An 18,478-nucleotide genomic window follows, 5' to 3' on the forward strand; every position below is an offset into this window, starting at 1 on the left:
GTGTTTTTCAGTGCTAAAAGATAAACATTCAGTTCTCTCTGTGATTTGAAGTTTGATTTAAAACAAAATGTATTAAATAAACTAAAGGTTTGAAAGTGAATCTTAAGAATCTACAATAACATCATGTATTTCTTTATTGTCTCTTAAGTGCTCTTGACTACAGAAGAAGCAATTAAAAATACTGTCTATGAGGGTGGGTTTTTGTACAGCTCTGCAGGGTCTTGTATCAGTGTGTCTATCGGGCACAATAATAAACAGCAGTGTCTTCAGTCTTCAGGCTGCTCATCTGCAGATACACCTGCTTCTTACTGTTATCTCTGGAGATGGTGAATCTTCCCTGAACTGACTGAGAATAATATTTATTGCTGCCACTTGGAGCATTGATATGTGAGACCCATTCAAGTCCTTTTCCAGCAGGCTGTCTAATCCAGGATAAATCTGCACTACCATCAGAAATCCCAGAGTAGGTACAGGTGAGAGTGTGAGATCCTCCAGGTTTAATGAGCGCTGGCTCTGACTCAGTCAGTGTCTGACATCTACAACCTGTTAAATAATATAATAACACTCACTCAGTCATTTCAGATACACACCCACACATTACAATCTCACATTAATCTATAAATGATATCAAAGATAGATTCACAGATAAATCTACTCACTGATTACAGTCATTAATGTGAAAATTAAACAGCACAGCACTCTGGGATTCATGGCTGCTGCTTCTGAAGTAAAACCACAGTGAGAACAGTGCAGTTGGATTAGTCAGTATTTTTAAAGGAATAGCCTAGTTTGCATGCCCCACCAGAGATTATAACTGGAAACATTGTGGTATCTGAGAAATATTATCAACAAAACTAATAATTCTGACTGTATTTGAGTAATATCAGATCTCATAATGCACTACTAAAAATAAAAGTATATAGCTTACAGAAAATATAATCATTAATGAATCTATTATACATATAGAGTGAGATATATTGTGCTATTGCTGTGTTTATTCCTGCCAATAATATTCCTTGACTGAGAAAAACTTTAATATAATGTAATAAAAAGAAGATTAATGGATGGATAAATAGATGGAATTGCAGGTTTGTTGGCATATATACATAGCATTTAATATGAGGATCTAACCCACCTTTAAAACACAGTAAAGGAAATGTAAACTGCTGATACATTAAATTTAAAGAACAGCAAGCACACCCTGTACTGGGACTCAGATATTTTCTTTTTTCTTTACAGCATTAATACTGCATTAATACCCCATAATGAGATATTAAACATTGAATTTGCTGATTTTTTTGTACATTATTAATAAGAAAAAAACTGAATTTTGCATGAACATAAATATTCAGACACTTTGCTTAGATCTGGAGATCTTTTACTCTGACTGAGATCCAAAAATACTAAGTGCATTCACCCTTCAGGAGCTCCAGTGTCCCCTCAAGTCCCAGAAAATTAACATAATAGGTGAGTTCCTCTCAGAGCTATGTTCTATGTCTCATAGCAAAGAATCTGAATTCTTATGTCCATGCAAAATGTTAGAATTCAATCCTTTTGCAAAAACATGTAACAGTCTGTTTTCACCTTATCACTTTTTTCATTATAGGGTATTAATATTTTGTATTAATATTTTATTTAGTTTTTTTTATTTATTTAAACACAAGATCTCAGCATAAAAACAAGTAACTGGGTCTGAAACCTTTCTAAATTCCATGTATTTTTATTACAAGTCTCAGAAGATTGACGGTTTATTAGTTTAGGATTCTTTACCAGTTTTAAGTGCCATCATAAATGTAACATCACTCTACTGTTCAAACGCTCATCAGGTAAATGTATTGAAAAGTTCTAATAAACGTGTCACATTTAATATATTTAATATATGATAAAGTTCAGTCCATCCTTATTAAATTAATACAAAAATAATATCAGTAATGATTTGCCCCCCAGAGTACTGGGTTATTGTTATGGTATTTGTTGCTTTATGGGGTTTAGTGTATTCTCTTTGTTTCAGTGTAAACTTCCTCTGGGAGATCCAGTGTCCCCAACTCACAACCCCAGACCCCTGGAGCTGTGCTGCATATATGTGTGTGTTTTTATAAATATGATTTTCTGTTTTGGGTTGTTTGTTTCTATGCTAAACTTTCGCCTTCATGAAAGCTGTGAGTTTTGTACGTCTCAGCTGATATCTTACAGCACTGTGCTTCATATCGAGCGCAGTAATACACAGCTGCAGTCTGCAGATTCTCTCCTCGTAGGGTTATTGTGTTGCTGGATGTTTCTCGAGAGACACTGAACTTGTTTTTCAGTGAATCTTTAGCGTCTACAACTCCAGTATAATAAATAAGATTGATCCATTCCAGAGCTTTTCCTGCAGGTTGTCGGGTCCAAGCTGTTCCATAATGACTGCTGCTGTCAGTGATAGAAGCTCCAGAAACTCTACAGGTGATGATCAGAGTCTCTGCTGGTCTGATGAGCACTGAGTCTGGCTGGATGAGCTCAGTAGCACAGAACACATCTGTGAAAAGAGAGAAGAAAAGCTTTGTATATTTTCACTAATAAACCAGATGAAGTCAAATCCAGCTTCAGTTCAAACACTCACACGAGGAAGCAGCCAGCAGCAGCAGCAGCAGCAGTGAAGCTGAAGTCAACATGATTGTGGAGCGTTTAGAGAGAGGAGAGCTGATGGAGAGAGAGGGAGATGCTGCTGATATCATGGGAGATAAGGGTGATTTGCATATGAATGAAAAGTGGGTGGGTGTGAAGAAATGAAGATGATTTTTATTGTAGGTTGAGCTGAATAAAAGGACCATCATTAATTAGTTCTATGGAGGCTTTAACTCACAACTCACTGAACTTATGTCTTGGTACTAGATATCACAGGAACCTTCAGAGTTCTGATGGAGGTCATGACTTGATGGGGCAGAGCTGGTTTGGGAGCATGAATGTCACCCAGGTTCATCATGCAGTGAATAATGTTTTATTATTATAAATTCATGATCACATTTTCAATGTTAATTTATTTTATTTATAACCATATTGTGCTCTGGCCTTATCTTCAGATAAGATATAAGATCTGGAGGATGAGAACTAGATCTGGATATTAATCATAATAAACTAAACACGGTCTGATTTTAAGTTATTATAAAATATTTTAAAGTTATTTACACAGTGATTCTCAGTGCTAAAAGATAAACACTCAGTTCTCTCTGTGATTTGGAGTTTGATTTAAAACAAAATGTATTAAATAAACTAAAGGTTTGAAAGTGAATCTTAAGAAACTACAATAACATCACTATAATAATACAGTATTTTTGCTAAATACAATCAAAAGCAAAAGCAGAAAAATCTCATGATCAGCGACAGACTGTTTAAACTGTTTGAAGGACAGGAGTGAATAAAATAAACAGTCACTTGTTCTATTATATGAGATCTGTTTATTCTAGATGAAGTTTGGCTAAAACTGGAAACAGACATTTCCAGTAGATCTGAACACTGCAGTGAGGGAGGGTTTTTGTACAGCTCTGCAGGGTCTTGTATCAGTGTGCTTCTCGAGCACAATAATAAACAGCAGTGTCTTCAGTCTTCACGCTGCTCATCTGCAGATACACCTGCTTCTTACTGTTATCTCTGGAGATGGTGAATCTTCCCTGAACTGACTGAGAGTAATATTTATCGCTGCCACTTGGAGCTGAAATACGCGAGATCCATTCAAGTCCTTTTCCAGCAGCCTGTCTAATCCAGGCTATAGCTGCATCGCTATCAGAAATCCCAGAGTAGGTACAGGTGAGAGTGTGAGATCCTCCAGGTTTAATGAGCGCTGGCTCTGACTCAGTCAGTGTCTGACATCTACAACCTGTTAAATAATATAATAACACTGTCATCAGTCATTTCAGATACACACCCACACATAACAATCTCACATTAATCTATAAATGATATCAAAGATAGATTCACAGATAAATCTACTCACTGATTACAGTCATTAATGTGAAAATTAAACAGCACAGCACTCTGGGATTCATGGCTGCTGCTTCTGAAGTAAAACCACAGTGAGAACAGTGCAGTTAGAGTCTGGGTTTATACAAGAAAAGCATAATTTGCATGCCCCGCCCTCTACAGGATTTATAGGTTAAAACACCTGATCTGCAGGAATGATCTGAAAAGAGCTTCATGAATTCCTCTGATATATTAGGATTTGGAGAAACATCACAGTTAAAATGTTATAAACAGTTGTAGTTATACATTCACTCATCATGAACATGAGTGTGATGGGAATATAGTCAGTTTATATATTAATAATGGATTTATCAACAGTTTATCATATAATTATACACATTACATCAGAACTACACATACAACACTACACATTTCTGGTTTAAAGTAATTTCAGAAGTTTCACATTGATTATACTGCTTATAATACATCAGTTTAATTCAGTTTTTGATGTTCTGGTTCAGACCTGGAGGACCTGTGATTTGATGGTTGATTGGTTGGTTTGATTGTCTTGTGTTTCTAAGTAAAAATGGAAAATAAACCTCTAAGATCAAGATTAATTGTGCAGAAAACATAGTTTAAAGTTCATCAGTATTAATAATAAGTTAAATTACTGTGATCAGTATCAACAATTTCCGGTAACGCTTTCTTTTACAGTACCCTAAGTTCTAGGTATTAACCAGGTAATAGTGAGGTACAAACTCTGAAGTACTAAGTAATTATTTTTGGTAACAAGATGGTAAGTACCAGGAAAGTCTTGCCTAATTACACTGAAATGTCTAGGTATTAACCAGGTAATAGTGAGGTACAAACTCGGAAGTACTAAGTAATTATTTTGGGTAACAAGATGGTAAGTACCAGAAAAGTCTTGCCTAATTACACTGAAATGGAACTAGGTAATAAACAGGTACATGGGTGGTACAAAGTCCAAAGTACTAGGTAATTATGTTGGTTAACAAGATGGTAAGAACCAGACAGTTCAATTTAATTACACTGAAATATCTCACAGGTTCTAGGTAATAACCAGGTAAGTGTGAGGTACTAACCCCAGTAACATGATGATAAGTACCAATATAGTCTCCTTACCCTGATATACCTCACAGGTTCTAGCTAATAACCAGGTAAGTGTGAGGTACTAACCCCAGTAACATGATGATAAGTACCAATACAGTCTCCTTACCCTGAAATATCTCGCATGTTCTAGGTAATAACCAGGTAAGTGTGAGGTACTAACCCCAGTAACATGATGATAAGTACCAATACAGTCTCCTTACCCTGAAATATCTCGCAGGTTCTAGGTAATAACCAGGTAAGTGTGAGGTACTAACCCCAGTAACATGATGATAAGTACCAATACTGTTCATTTTAATCAGTCTCTATTTATTTGACTGAGAAATCCCTAAAAATGAATTTAAGGTTTATAGAGTGGAATTCTTCACTAGGAAGACAGCACAGGAATGGAATACTTGGCCATATGTTTAAAGACATTAGAGCATGTTACAAGGTTTAAGGGTGAAAAAGTATACCATAAGAATAAAGTGTTGAATATGTGTATTTACCCCCTTTTTAAACATAATTTGTAGAATAAGGTCTTACATGTTAAATATATATATATATATATATATATATATATATATATATATATATATATATATATATATATTTAACTTATATATATAAATTAAAACTGCTTAAAAATCAGGGTTATTAAAACTACCAAATATTGATTTCTGAAATCTTAAAACATTATTATAGTTGTTTCTAAATTAATATTAACTGCTTTTGTTTGCATTATTTGAGATCTGAAAGCACTAAAGCATCTTTTTCATTATTTTGACCATTTCTCATTTTCTGCTCTAAATTACAATATTTTTATTTAGTATTTGGGAGAAATGTTGTCAGTAGTTTATAGAATAAAATAACAGTGTTCATTTTACTCAAACATGTACCTATACATAGTAAGATCAGAGAAATAGAAAATTTGAAGTGGCTTGGAAGGGTCAAGGGGGCGAAGGCAAGCTCCTGCCCGCAAGCTGCTTACCCCAATAAAAGCTGTCCTCAGCTTTCATTGTATATATATAAGTTCAGTAATGCATGCTTGGTTGTGTCAAAAAAGAGATAAATAATAAACAGTAAACAGTTCTGTTTTGTTTTGAAGTTGTATGTTGTTCTTTTTGAAGTGCTTATTTGTTGAACTACATGGTAAGAACTGAGTAAAACCAGAGAAATAAGCTCTGCTCTCTTTTACAGTCCTTTTACTCCTTTATTAAGCAGAAAGTTCTGTTAGTTACACAGTGTTTTATATGGTACTTACAGAAAGTTGTGTCACATTTAAGTAGTTATTATATATATTTTAATATATATATATATATATATATATATATATATATATATATATATATATATATATATATATATATATATATAAAATAATAACTACTTAAATGTGACACAACTTTCTGTAAGTACCATGTAATATATATTCTTTTGGGTTTCTGAATGGGTTTTTGTATGTGAAACGTGAAACATCCAGTCCTGTAGGGGGAGCAGTGCCAGGGGGCGGGCGCTAGGCTGTGGCTTAGGTGAGCAACAGGAGATGGGTCTCAGATTCAGCTGAGAACTGGGAACACCGTGTCTTCTCTGTATCCAGGTGGGGAAATATGTGGAACTGTGCAAGTATAAATGTTTCCAAAGCACTATAAGAGGGATAGTTGAGTGTATATGTTCGTTAAAAGTTTTTGCTGTGTAATATGAGCCGCTATGGTCTTGTGTGTTGGTGGACGCTCAGCATCGGGGAGCATTCACTCCCGCGGCCCGCGAGCCGCGCGCCTGGCCGGCGCTCTTGCCTCTGCCACTAGCATTAGCCACTGCCCCCGCTAACCGCGCTCCTTACCGGCTCCCCGCTGTTATTCCTCTCGCTCTTTCGGTCGCTAACTTCGCTCTATAACCGTGTTTAAGCCTGTAATTATCTCTCGTGTGTTCGCGCTCTAGTTTTAGCTATTTTCGCTCGGTAATTGTGCCCGTGTGTCGCTGTTTCTCAAAGTAGCTCGGGCTAATTTCGCGCCTTTATTCCTATTGTTTCTCTATACATTTACGCTAGCATTAGCAGTCGCTGTTAGTTAAATACATGTTTATTAAAAGTCAAGTCAATTTTATTCTCTTTTTAAGAGCCAGTTTGGCCTTGTTAAAGTAAATATAGAGCCTCTGCCAACCACAATAATGAGTTATTACAGCTAGATAAGCTACAGTTTAAGGTTTCTCTAAGTAATCATGTTTTTATACACTTTGTTCAAGTTTTATACTTTGGTCAATTCTATACACTCTATGCAGATACAAATATTAGAAACTCTTCTTAAAATGAGATGTAAAAGCACTAAGATGTAGTTAGTGTGCTCAGTAAAAGTTAAAGGTGTTTTTGGTAATGTAGTGTGTTAATATGAAAGAAGTTTGAGTATTGGTATATGTATGCATATGTAAATGTATTAATATAGAGTAGTATTTTTATATTCATATATATATATATATATATATTTTTTTTTTTTTTTTTTTGTGTAGAAACAGTATTAAGAGGGTTTGCTGATTAAAAAGTAAAGGTAATATGTACTGTGATATACAGAGTTTTGTTAACTGAAAAAAAGTTTAAAAAAAAAAAAGGATTCTCTGTGAATGTATGTAAAATGCAGATGAGATGCAATGTGTATGTGAAACTGCAAAAGAAAGAGAAAAGAGACCTGTGATGAGGTAAGAAGTCTCCCTCATCACCAAAGCTGTTGCCAGAGTTTTAATATTCTGTAAAGACAATTGTTTTAACAAACACAGGGAGATACTTACCTGAGAAGGGGGTTCCAAAGGACTGGCAGCCATTACAGTTCCTCTTCTTGTACTAGCCAGAAGGGCCCATGGCAGTGCAGGAGAGAGGGGAGCTGGAGTGAAGAACCTGAAAAAGAAAAAGACTAAGTTAATTAAAAGGAATACTTACCGGTAGATGTTGTGATGAAATGGCCATTTTAAACCTGTGTGAGAATATGTGCACATTGTAGAAAATGTTAATGTTTGTATGCATTTAATTAGGATGTTTTAACCCACCTGCTGAGATTTGGTTTAGCCCGGGGCGGGGCTTCCAGTATTTAAAGGGGCAGTAAGTTAGAGTGGGGGAGCCTTTTTTTCTCATTGTGTAACTGACTGCTGAAGAGTTAGTAAGCTCAGTGAAGTACTGTCCTGAAGCCTAGGCACAGTATTTATTTGTAGGACTGCTGTTCAATGCTAATTTGCATTATAGTCCTTTAATTTGCATTGTATTTTTTAATTCTTTATTTTCCTTTTTTCTTTAATTACACTTTTTTTGAATAAATTCTGCACTTTGAACTTACCTGGAGGTATCCTTTGATCTTGGTGTGGTGGATTCCGATCTCCTACCTTGGCGCTTTCCACACGTAAATCCCTAAGTTCCCCTGGCTTCACACACCTTCCAGTGGAGAACTCCTACAGATGGTGGCAGTGGTGTAGAAACGTGAAGGCACGGCAGCACAGACATCCCATCAAACAAGCTACAACAGAAACAAGAGGACGTCAGTAGATGCCAACACTGAAGAACCAGTCACAAGACCAAAGTGCAAGATGCCTCCTAAAAAAAGTTCAGCTTTGCAAAGTGCCCACCAAGATGAGCTGCGTGAACCTGTTGATGAAGACCATATGCAAGAATCGGCTGCCAATGCTGATGTAAGCATGGAGCAGTTATGCACCATGTTTCGGGACTTTGTTCGTGTGCAGCACGAAAAAGACGAACAGTTGCAACGTGATGCAGCCAAGCAGGAACAGAGATGGCGCTCACTGCAACATCAGTTTGGTTTGCTGCAAGAAGAGATGAAGTGGAGCCAGAGAGAAAGAAGACAAGACGTGAGTGAAAGAGAAGGCACAACAAGCCTCACAAGAACGCAGATCCTGAGAAGCCGAAATGAGACACCAAGATTGGGTCAAGAACCACCTGTGCCGGCCCAAGCAGCAGTGGCAGCCCAAGCAGCAGTACCAGCCCAAGCACTACCAACGCCAAGAATGCCAACGCTTAAAGAAACAGATGACGTTGAGCACTTTCTCACCATGTTTGAGCGGCTGGCTCAAGCAGCACAATGGCCGAGGGAGATATGGGCATTTCACTTGGTCCCGCTGTTAGAAGGCAGAGCAAGGGCAGCATATGTGGCCATGGACGGAGAAGACGCCTGTGAGTATGATAAGGTCAAAGAGGCCATACTGAAGAAGTATGAAATAAACAAAGAAACTTACAGACAGCGATTCCGGAGCAACACAGTGCGACAAGATGAAACCCCAAGAGAGCTCTTCACCAGACTGAAAGGTCTCTATATGAAGTGGATGACGCCGGAAGAGAAGTCAAAGGAGGACATTGGAAATGCCATTGTGCTCGAGCAGTACCTGAGGATGCTGAAACCAGAGCTGAGGAGCTGGATAACAGAGCGCAGTCCAACATCAGCAGACCGGGCTGTGGAGATGGCGGAGTCGTTTGTTGCTGCTAGACAAGCTGAGGGTGAATTCCGGTTCGGGAGCTACTACGAGCAACGTCGTCAGACTTTTCCCAGTAAGTTTGGGGGTGGAGCTGGTAGTGGTCCTAAGCTGCAGTATACCAAAGTAGCCACACAGGGTAACTGGCGTGATGGCAAAAACAGTGATAAAGTCACAGTAAACAGTAGGCGTCTGGCTGAAGGATCGTTAAGGTGCTTTAACTGTGACCAGGTTGGCCACAAAGCAAATGTATGCCCCAAGCTTGAGAGTAGCCACAACAGATTATGTTACGTTCCTAAAAAAGACACATGTAGTGAACAACTTGAAATCAATTCCGACAGCGTAGTACCTGTAAAAATAGGTGGGAAAAAATTCAAAGCCTTAATAGATACAGGTGCTAGCCAAACTATGATTTCCACAAGATGTTTACTAGACACAGTGCCAAACTACGCCGGAAAAATACTGGTAAAATGTATACACGGCGATGAGCAGGTTTACCCAACAGCTGAGGTCAGCATAGAAATCAGTGGGCAGGCTTATATCCTAAGAGTAGGGGTTATGCAGAGCTCACCGTATGCTGTAATTCTAGGTAGAGACATACCAATTTTGGTGGACCTCCTAGCGGAGCAACAAAATAGAGCAGATGTGCTGGTAGCAACTAGGCTACAAACTAAACAAGGAAAAGCTCAGGAAGAAGCAAAATCTTTGCTTAAAGAAATGCCATGTAGTGAAGTGGTAAGGACCAAGAAAACTAAACAACAAAAAAGACAGGACAAAGTAAAAGGCACAGTACTGGTCGAAAATCTAGAATGTCCAATTACCGGAACCGAAATTTTACCCAGCAATATAGCACAACTTCAGGGCCAGGACGAGTCACTTAAACCCCTGTTTGCAAAATGTACAAACAATAGTACAACAGGTAAAACTGACAGTGGTCTTCTTGTAAAAGAAAACATTCTTTACAGGGTAAAAGGTGATTATGAACAACTAGTGGTCCCAAAAACTCTGAGGCAGCAAGTAATTAAATTGGCACATTCAGAACCATGGGCAGGTCATTTAGGACATGCAAAAACCCTAAGCCGAATTGCGCGCAGGTTTTACTGGCCTAGTCAACATCAGGATGTAGCAGAGTATTGCAAAACGTGCCCCGAATGTCAACTAACATCACCATCAAAAAAATCTGACAGAGTACCCATGATTAACCTACCCATAGTAGAAACACCTTTCTCACGTATAGCTATGGATATAGTTGGGCCGTTACCCAGAAGTCGAGCGGGTAACCGCTATATTTTGGTCATCTGCGACTATGCCACCCGCTATCCTGAAACATTCCCCCTGAGGAAGGTCAAAACACGGCAATTAGTTAATGCACTAATTCAACTAATCTCCAGGGTAGGCGTACCTAGGGAAATTCTGACCGATCAGGGCACCAATTTTACTTCCAAGCAGTTTAAGGAAGTGTTTGCACTACTAGGCATAAAGGGCATAAGGACCACACCATATCACCCCCAAACAGATGGTCTCGTTGAACGCTTCAACAAGACACTGAAAGGCATGCTGAAGAAGTTTGTGGCAGACACAGGGGCTGACTGGGATACATGGCTCCCATATCTTCTCTTCGCATACCGTGAAGTGCCACAAGCATCCACTGGGTTTTCCCCTTTCCAGTTGCTTTATGGGAGAGAAGTGAGAGGCCCACTTGATGTCCTGAAAGAAGCATGGGAGGGTGACAACACTGACCAGAAACTGAACTGCTTGTCTTACGTCCTAAAGATGAGGGAGAGAATGGCGTCATTGACGGAGATGGTTCGCGTGAACATGGAAAAGGCCCAGCAAAGACAAAAGACGGGGTACGACAGAGCAGCAAAGAACAGAGAACTGGTACCAGGAGAAAAAGCTCTTGTTCTGTTGCCCACGTCAGAATCAAGTCTTCTGGCCAAGTGGCAAGGGCCTTATGAGGTTCTGCGGCGAATTGGCCAGACGTCATATGAGCTGCTTCTCCCTGACAAGAAGAAGAAGAAACAGGTGTTTCACATCAACATGCTCAGGCAGTGGAGAGAGCCCAAGGGGGTTGTCACTGAGCAGATGTGGATAAGAGCTGTTGAGGATGAGGAAGAAACCAAAGAGCAGTACTTCCCAATGAAAGGTGGGAGCACTTCACCACTGGACTTGTCACACCTCAAGCCGAAGCAACGTCAGGAACTGGAACAAGTCATCCCTTCAGGTCTCTTCAGAGAAGAGCCAGGCAGGACCGACATCATGCAGCACAACATCCGTCTGCTGAAAGAAGACCCCATCAGACAGACGAACTGCAGGGTGCCAGCACGCCTGATTCCAGACCTAAAGAAGGAAGTGAAGACAATGCTGGAGCTGGGTGTGATCGAGCCATCAAGGAGCGAATGGTGTAGTCCTGTGGTGTTGGTCCCAAAAAAGGACGGTGGTCTTCGATTCTGCATAGACTTTACCAAGGTGAATGCTGTGTCGGCTTTTGACCCTTACCCTATGCCAAGAGCTGATGAACTGATAGAGAGGCTGGGTAGGGCAAAGTATCTGACAACTCTTGACTTGTGCAAGGGCTATTGGCAAGTCCCATTGGCACCAGCAGCAAAAGAACTGACGGCATTTCGCACACCCAGTGGGCTGTACCACTTTTCTGTCATGCCTTTTGGTCTGCACGGAGCAGCAGCAACCTTCCAGCGGCTGATGGATGAGGTTCTCAAAGACACAGACAACTTTGCAGCTGCATACATCGATGATGTTGTCGTCTTCAGTGCGACCTGGGCTGAGCATGTACAGCATGTGGGAGCGGTGCTGCGAAAGATTGCAGATGCTGGATTGACGGCCAACCCTGCCAAATGTCATCTTGCACAGGGTGAAGTTTCATACCTGGGTTACATCCTAGGGGGTGGAGTCATTCGTCCTCAAGTGAGCAAGATTGAAGCAGTCAAAGCATGTCCTGCACCGAACACTAAAAGGAGGGTGAGGTCTTTCCTGGGTCTGATTGGATGGTACCGCCGGTTCATACCAAACTTCTCCAGTAGGGCAGCAGTGCTAACTGACCTGGTGAAGAAAGACAAGCCTCAAAGGGTGAAGTGGACAGAGGAATGCGAGACAGCTTTTCAAGATCTGAAATCTTGTTTGTGCCGCGAACCGATTCTGTGCAGTCCGGATTTTGAGAAGCCCTTCCTGGTGCAGACAGATGCGTCCGGTAGTGGACTGGGTGCAGTACTACTTCAAGGGGAGGAAGAGGACAGGAAGCCGGTCCTCTACATCAGTAGGAAGCTGTTCCCCAGGGAAATTAATTATTCCACTGTCGAAAAGGAAGCATTAGCAGTGAAGTGGGCACTGGACTCGCTGCGATATTACTTAATGGGTGCTGACTTCACGCTAGAGACTGACCACAGAGCACTGCAGTGGATGCAGAAGATGAAAGACAGCAATGCAAGGATTACGCGGTGGTATTTATCCTTGCAATCTTTCAAGTTCCGTGTGAGGTACCGCAAAGGGAACCAAAACGTGACAGCTGATTTCCTCTCTCGTCGCTCAGAAGAGTGACGATCTTAAGGGGGGGGGTGTGTGATGAGGTAAGAAGTCTCCCTCATCACCAAAGCTGTTGCCAGAGTTTTAATATTCTGTAAAGACAATTGTTTTAACAAACACAGGGAGATACTTACCTGAGAAGGGGGTTCCAAAGGACTGGCAGCCATTACAGTTCCTCTTCTTGTACTAGCCAGAAGGGCCCATGGCAGTGCAGGAGAGAGGGGAGCTGGAGTGAAGAACCTGAAAAAGAAAAAGACTAAGTTAATTAAAAGGAATACTTACCGGTAGATGTTGTGATGAAATGGCCATTTTAAACCTGTGTGAGAATATGTGCACATTGTAGAAAATGTTAATGTTTGTATGCATTTAATTAGGATGTTTTAACCCACCTGCTGAGATTTGGTTTAGCCCGGGGCGGGGCTTCCAGTATTTAAAGGGGCAGTAAGTTAGAGTGGGGGAGCCTTTTTTTCTCATTGTGTAACTGACTGCTGAAGAGTTAGTAAGCTCAGTGAAGTACTGTCCTGAAGCCTAGGCACAGTATTTATTTGTAGGACTGCTGTTCAATGCTAATTTGCATTATAGTCCTTTAATTTGCATTGTATTTTTTAATTCTTTATTTTCCTTTTTTCTTTAATTACACTTTTTTTGAATAAATTCTGCACTTTGAACTTACCTGGAGGTATCCTTTGATCTTGGTGTGGTGGATTCCGATCTCCTACCTTGGCGCTTTCCACACGTAAATCCCTAAGTTCCCCTGGCTTCACACACCTTCCAGTGGAGAACTCCTACAAGACCAAAGTAAAAGTGGTTTAGTTTGTGTATGTTGTTAAATAAAGAGATTAAGCTGAGAACTCACTGGAAACACCGTCTCACTGTGTCTTCTCTGTATCCTGTATTCAGCTGATCTAGGCCCTGCTCACCCGGGGTCGCAAACTGTTATAGCCTAACCCACGCCTGGGGAGTGTAACAGTTAGTGTTTTTACATGGTACTTACAGTAGGATGTTCTACAGAGGGTTATTTGTTGAACTACACGGTAAGAACTGAGTAAAACCAGAGAAATAAGCTCTGCTTTCTTTTACAGTCCTTTTACTCCTTTATTAAGCAGAAAGTTCTGTTAGTTACACAGTGTTTTACATGGTACTTACAGTAGGATGTTCTACAGAGGGTTATTTGTTGAACTACACGGTAAGAACTGAGTAAAACCAGAGAAATAAGCTCTGCTTTCTTTTACAGTCCTTTTACTCCTTTATTAAGCAGAAAGTTCTGTTAGTTACACAGTGTTTTATATGGTACTTACAGTAGGATGTTCTACAGAGGGTTATTTGTTGAACTACATGGTAAGAACTGAGTAAAACCAGAAAAATAAGCTCTGCTTTCTTTTACAGTCATTTTACTCCTTTATTAAGCAGAAAGTTCTGTTAGTTACACAGTGTTTTACATGGTACTTACAGTAGGATGTTCTACAGAGGGTTATTTGTTGAACTACATGGTAAGAACTGAGTAAAACCAGAAAAATAAGCTCTGCTTTCTTTTACAGTCCATTTACTCCTTTATTAAGCAGAAAGTTCTGTTAGTTACACAGTGTTTTATATGGTACTTACAGAAGGATGTTCTACAGAGGGTTATTTGTTGAACTAAATGGTAAGAACTCAGTAAAGAGAAATAAGCTATTTCTTCTCTGTTATCAGGTATTGACCTTTTATTTTTAAATCAAATAAATAGAGACTGATTAAAATGAACAGTATTGGTACTTATCATCATGTTACTGGGGTTAGTACCTCACACTTACCTGGTTATTACCTAGAACCTGCGAGATATTTCAGTGTAAGGAGACTGTATTGGTACTTATCATCATGTTACTGGGGTTAGTACCTCACACTTACCTGGTTATTACCTAGAACCTGTGAGACATTTCAGTGTAATTAAATTGAACTGTCCTTGTTCTTACCATCTTGTTAACCAACATAATTACCTAGTACTTTAGAGTTTGTACCACCCATGTACCTGTTTATTACCTAGTTCCATTTCAGTGTAATTAGGCAAGACTGTCCTGGTGCTTACCATCTTGTTACCCAAAATAATTACTTAGTACTTCCGAGTTTGTACCTCACTATTACCTGGTTAATACCTAGACATTTCAGTGTAATTAGGCAAGACTTTCCTGGTACTTACCATCTCGTTACCAAAAATAATTACTTAGTACTTCAGAGTTTGTACCTCACTATTACCTGGTTAATACCTAGAACTTAGGGTACTGTAAAAGAAAGCGTTACCCAATTTCCTTTATCAATTATTCACTACTTTTTCTGTGGTGCTCCTGAGATGATTGTCTTGGAAGTTGTGGAGTTCTTCTCTTTCTAGAGGCTGAAATAGAGACTTTCAGTCCTACAGAAAATGTGATGCATGTTGATGTTGATTAAATGTAATATTTGTTAGTAGAAGGAGTTTTAAATGTTAGTACTGGTAAGTTCGGTGTCATCAGATACAATGAGATCATATTATCTATTCTAAGATTTATTTATATATTTTGTATTTTTTACATTGCAAATATTTTCCCAGACTATACATTAATTGGGGAAACAAGCTTTGAGTGAATTACTCTGATTCTTAACTCAGACGTACTGGATTGAATTAATTCAACATTATACAGGTATTTTAAAGGTGCCAAAAGTTATTGAGAGCAATTGCATGGGGAACAACTTTATACAAAGATGTTCAGTAAAGAACTGAATTAATTTTGAACGAGAAGGTAATGTGATTAATCTCACAAACTGACTGACTAACATGAAATAGTTTGATTCATTTCACACACTGGAGGGGTTTTTGTACAGCTCTGTTGATTCTTCTGTTACTGTGTGTCTCGAGCGCAGTAATACACAGCTGTGTCTTCAGTCTGCAGATTCTCTCCTCGTAGGGTTATTGTGTTGCTGGATGTTTCTCGAGAGACACTGAACTTGTTTTTCAGTGAATCTTTAGCATTTTTGTTCCCATTATAATAAATGGTGTTGATCCATTCCAGAGCTTTTCCTGCAGGTTGTCGGATCCAAGCTGTTCCCCAGTGACTGCTGTCAGTGATAGAAGCTCCAGAAACTCTACAGGTGATGATCAGAGTCTCTGCTGGTCTGATGAGCACTGAGTCTGGCTGGATGAGCTCAGTAGCACAGAACACATCTGTGAAAAGAGAGAAGAAAAGCTTTGTATATTTTCACTAATAAACCAGATGAAGTCAAATCCAGCTTCAGTTCAAACACTCACACGAGGAAGCAGCCAGCAGCAGCAGCAGCAGCAGTGAAGCTGAAGTCAACATGATTGTGGAGCGTTTAGAGAGAGGAGAGCTGATGGAGAGAGAGGGAGATGCTGCTGATATCATGGGAGATAATGGAGATTTGCATATGAATTAATAAAGAGTGGGATGGTGTTGAATTCTTTGTTTTAACACAGAAAAACATCAAATGATTTTAAATTTATGGAAATTAATGTTTATAGTGATGAACTGAATCTTTAATATAATATAATATAATATAATATAATATGCACAGGCTGCCGTCTAGAGGCAGAAATGGAGACTCCCTCCATTTATTAAACCATAATTAAACTGTGTGTAGAAAAGCCTGATGATGTTCAGTGAAGCTCAACTCAGACAAGGTTATCTCTGTGTTCCAACAGATGTTCAAGAAAACCTATTAAGAAAGTTTATAAGATTTTAAACAACAATTAAAAGCTATACAGTTTACTATTTTCTAGAAATTAAAGTACTTTATTTTTATCAGCTGCACTGATCATATAGGATCATTTTGTATTTTTAAAATTACAGACTGTAGTTCTGTATCTGTTTATCTGTATAATTTATTATCGTTTTTTACCCTGTTTTCAATATTCAGGACTGCACAGGATAGACCACCACAGATCAGATATTATTATTATTTGGGTGGTGGATCTTAGATTTTCAGTTTCTCTGTTTATTAGTTTTTTCTGATTTGGAGTTATAGTAAAAAAAGAAATGCTGTTTTCCTGTCTTTTGTCATGCTGATTTTTCTTTTAAGTATAATTACATTTAATTTCATATACCTAAAACAGACTACAAATTTCATTTTCACTTATTTCTAAATGTATGACTTATTTATGGCTTGTTTTCTGTACATGAAAAGCAATGTGATGGACTTTCTATTGGAATGGATAAGCCTGCATTGATCTGCCAACACTTGTTATTAGTAATGAAAAGCAACACTGATTAAAAGATTAATAATTTAAATATTTTACCAGTAAGTCTGATGTTTATATTAACATATCTCTGAAAAATATATCTTCAAACCATAGCACTTTTTTAATAAAATATTTTTATTTAATGAATATTTCCTATAAGAACAATATGAATATGTGTAGACAGTACTTAATACTGAGTAGATTTATTCTGTCATTAAATAACAAACAAAAATATAGGGCTAATTTCTAAAAAAAAAAAACACAAATTAAATAATGCACATTAAATACTGTGTGGGTTAATGTGATTAAATGTAAATTTCTCAGGCAGATGATATAAACTCATATGTTTTTCCACACTGGAGGGGTTTTTGTACAGCTCTGTAGATTCTTCTGTCACTGTGTCTCTCGGGCGCAGTAATACACAGCTGTGTCTTCAGTCTTCATACTGCTCATCTGCAGATACACCTGATCCTTACTGTTATCTCTGGAGATGGTGAATCTTCCCTGAACTGTCTGAGAGTAATACTTGTACTGACTGTCTCCTCTAATGTTTGCCACCCATTCTAAACCTTTTCCAGCAGCCTGTGAAATCCAGCCCATCCAGCTGCCATCAAAGTCTATACCAGACCATGTACAGGTGAGAGTATGAGATCCTCCAGGTGTAATGATCACTGCTTCAGACTGTATCAGAGTTTGACTCCAACATCCTAAATATGAGAGGAAAAGAAGGAATGAACAGAAGAACATAAGAGTGAATTCAGAATTAAAACATTCAGTAGAAAATCAGCCAATCAGGATCTTACTTGTAGCGAGAGACAATAATATAAAACTGCAGAACATCTTCACTTCCATTCTCCAGACAGCAGAGTGATGATTATTCAGCAGAAGATCAGAAACACTGAGTGATGACTGACAATAAGAAGCTGCTAGAGGACAGGAAATTTGCATAAGTTTTTATTCTGAATTATTCTTATCATTAGCTCCACCCACTCCTTCTGATTTTCTTTCAATGTATTATTACACATTTCTTTACCTAAGGGAGCATTGTATCCAGATAATCAATTTATTCATTATATTACTTCCTTATCAGTAAACATCCCTCTACATAAATCAACATACATGAAATGACAAAAATAAACGAGAAACTGTAACACAACTAACAAACAGACAGACAGAATGTGAAATGGATGTGCTGGGTCAGCCTGAGCCTGAGGACGTTTTTCCAGG

General features: G+C 38.7%; 1 gene segment (V, D, J or C); it reads right to left on the reverse strand.

Annotated features, from left to right (window-relative positions):
- Positions 1-15,896: 15,896 nt before the first annotated feature.
- On the reverse strand, positions 15,897-16,355 carry LOC125784493 (immunoglobulin heavy variable 4-59-like). The segment is given in 2 exon segments: positions 15,897-16,219; positions 16,304-16,355. Coding segments are annotated over 2 exon segments (375 nt in total).
- Between the last annotated feature and the right edge of the window lie 2,123 nt (positions 16,356-18,478).

Source organism: Astyanax mexicanus, chromosome 19 (assembly GCF_023375975.1).
Source record: "Astyanax mexicanus isolate ESR-SI-001 chromosome 19, AstMex3_surface, whole genome shotgun sequence".
In the NCBI taxonomy this organism is placed as follows: domain Eukaryota; kingdom Metazoa; phylum Chordata; class Actinopteri; order Characiformes; family Acestrorhamphidae; genus Astyanax; species Astyanax mexicanus.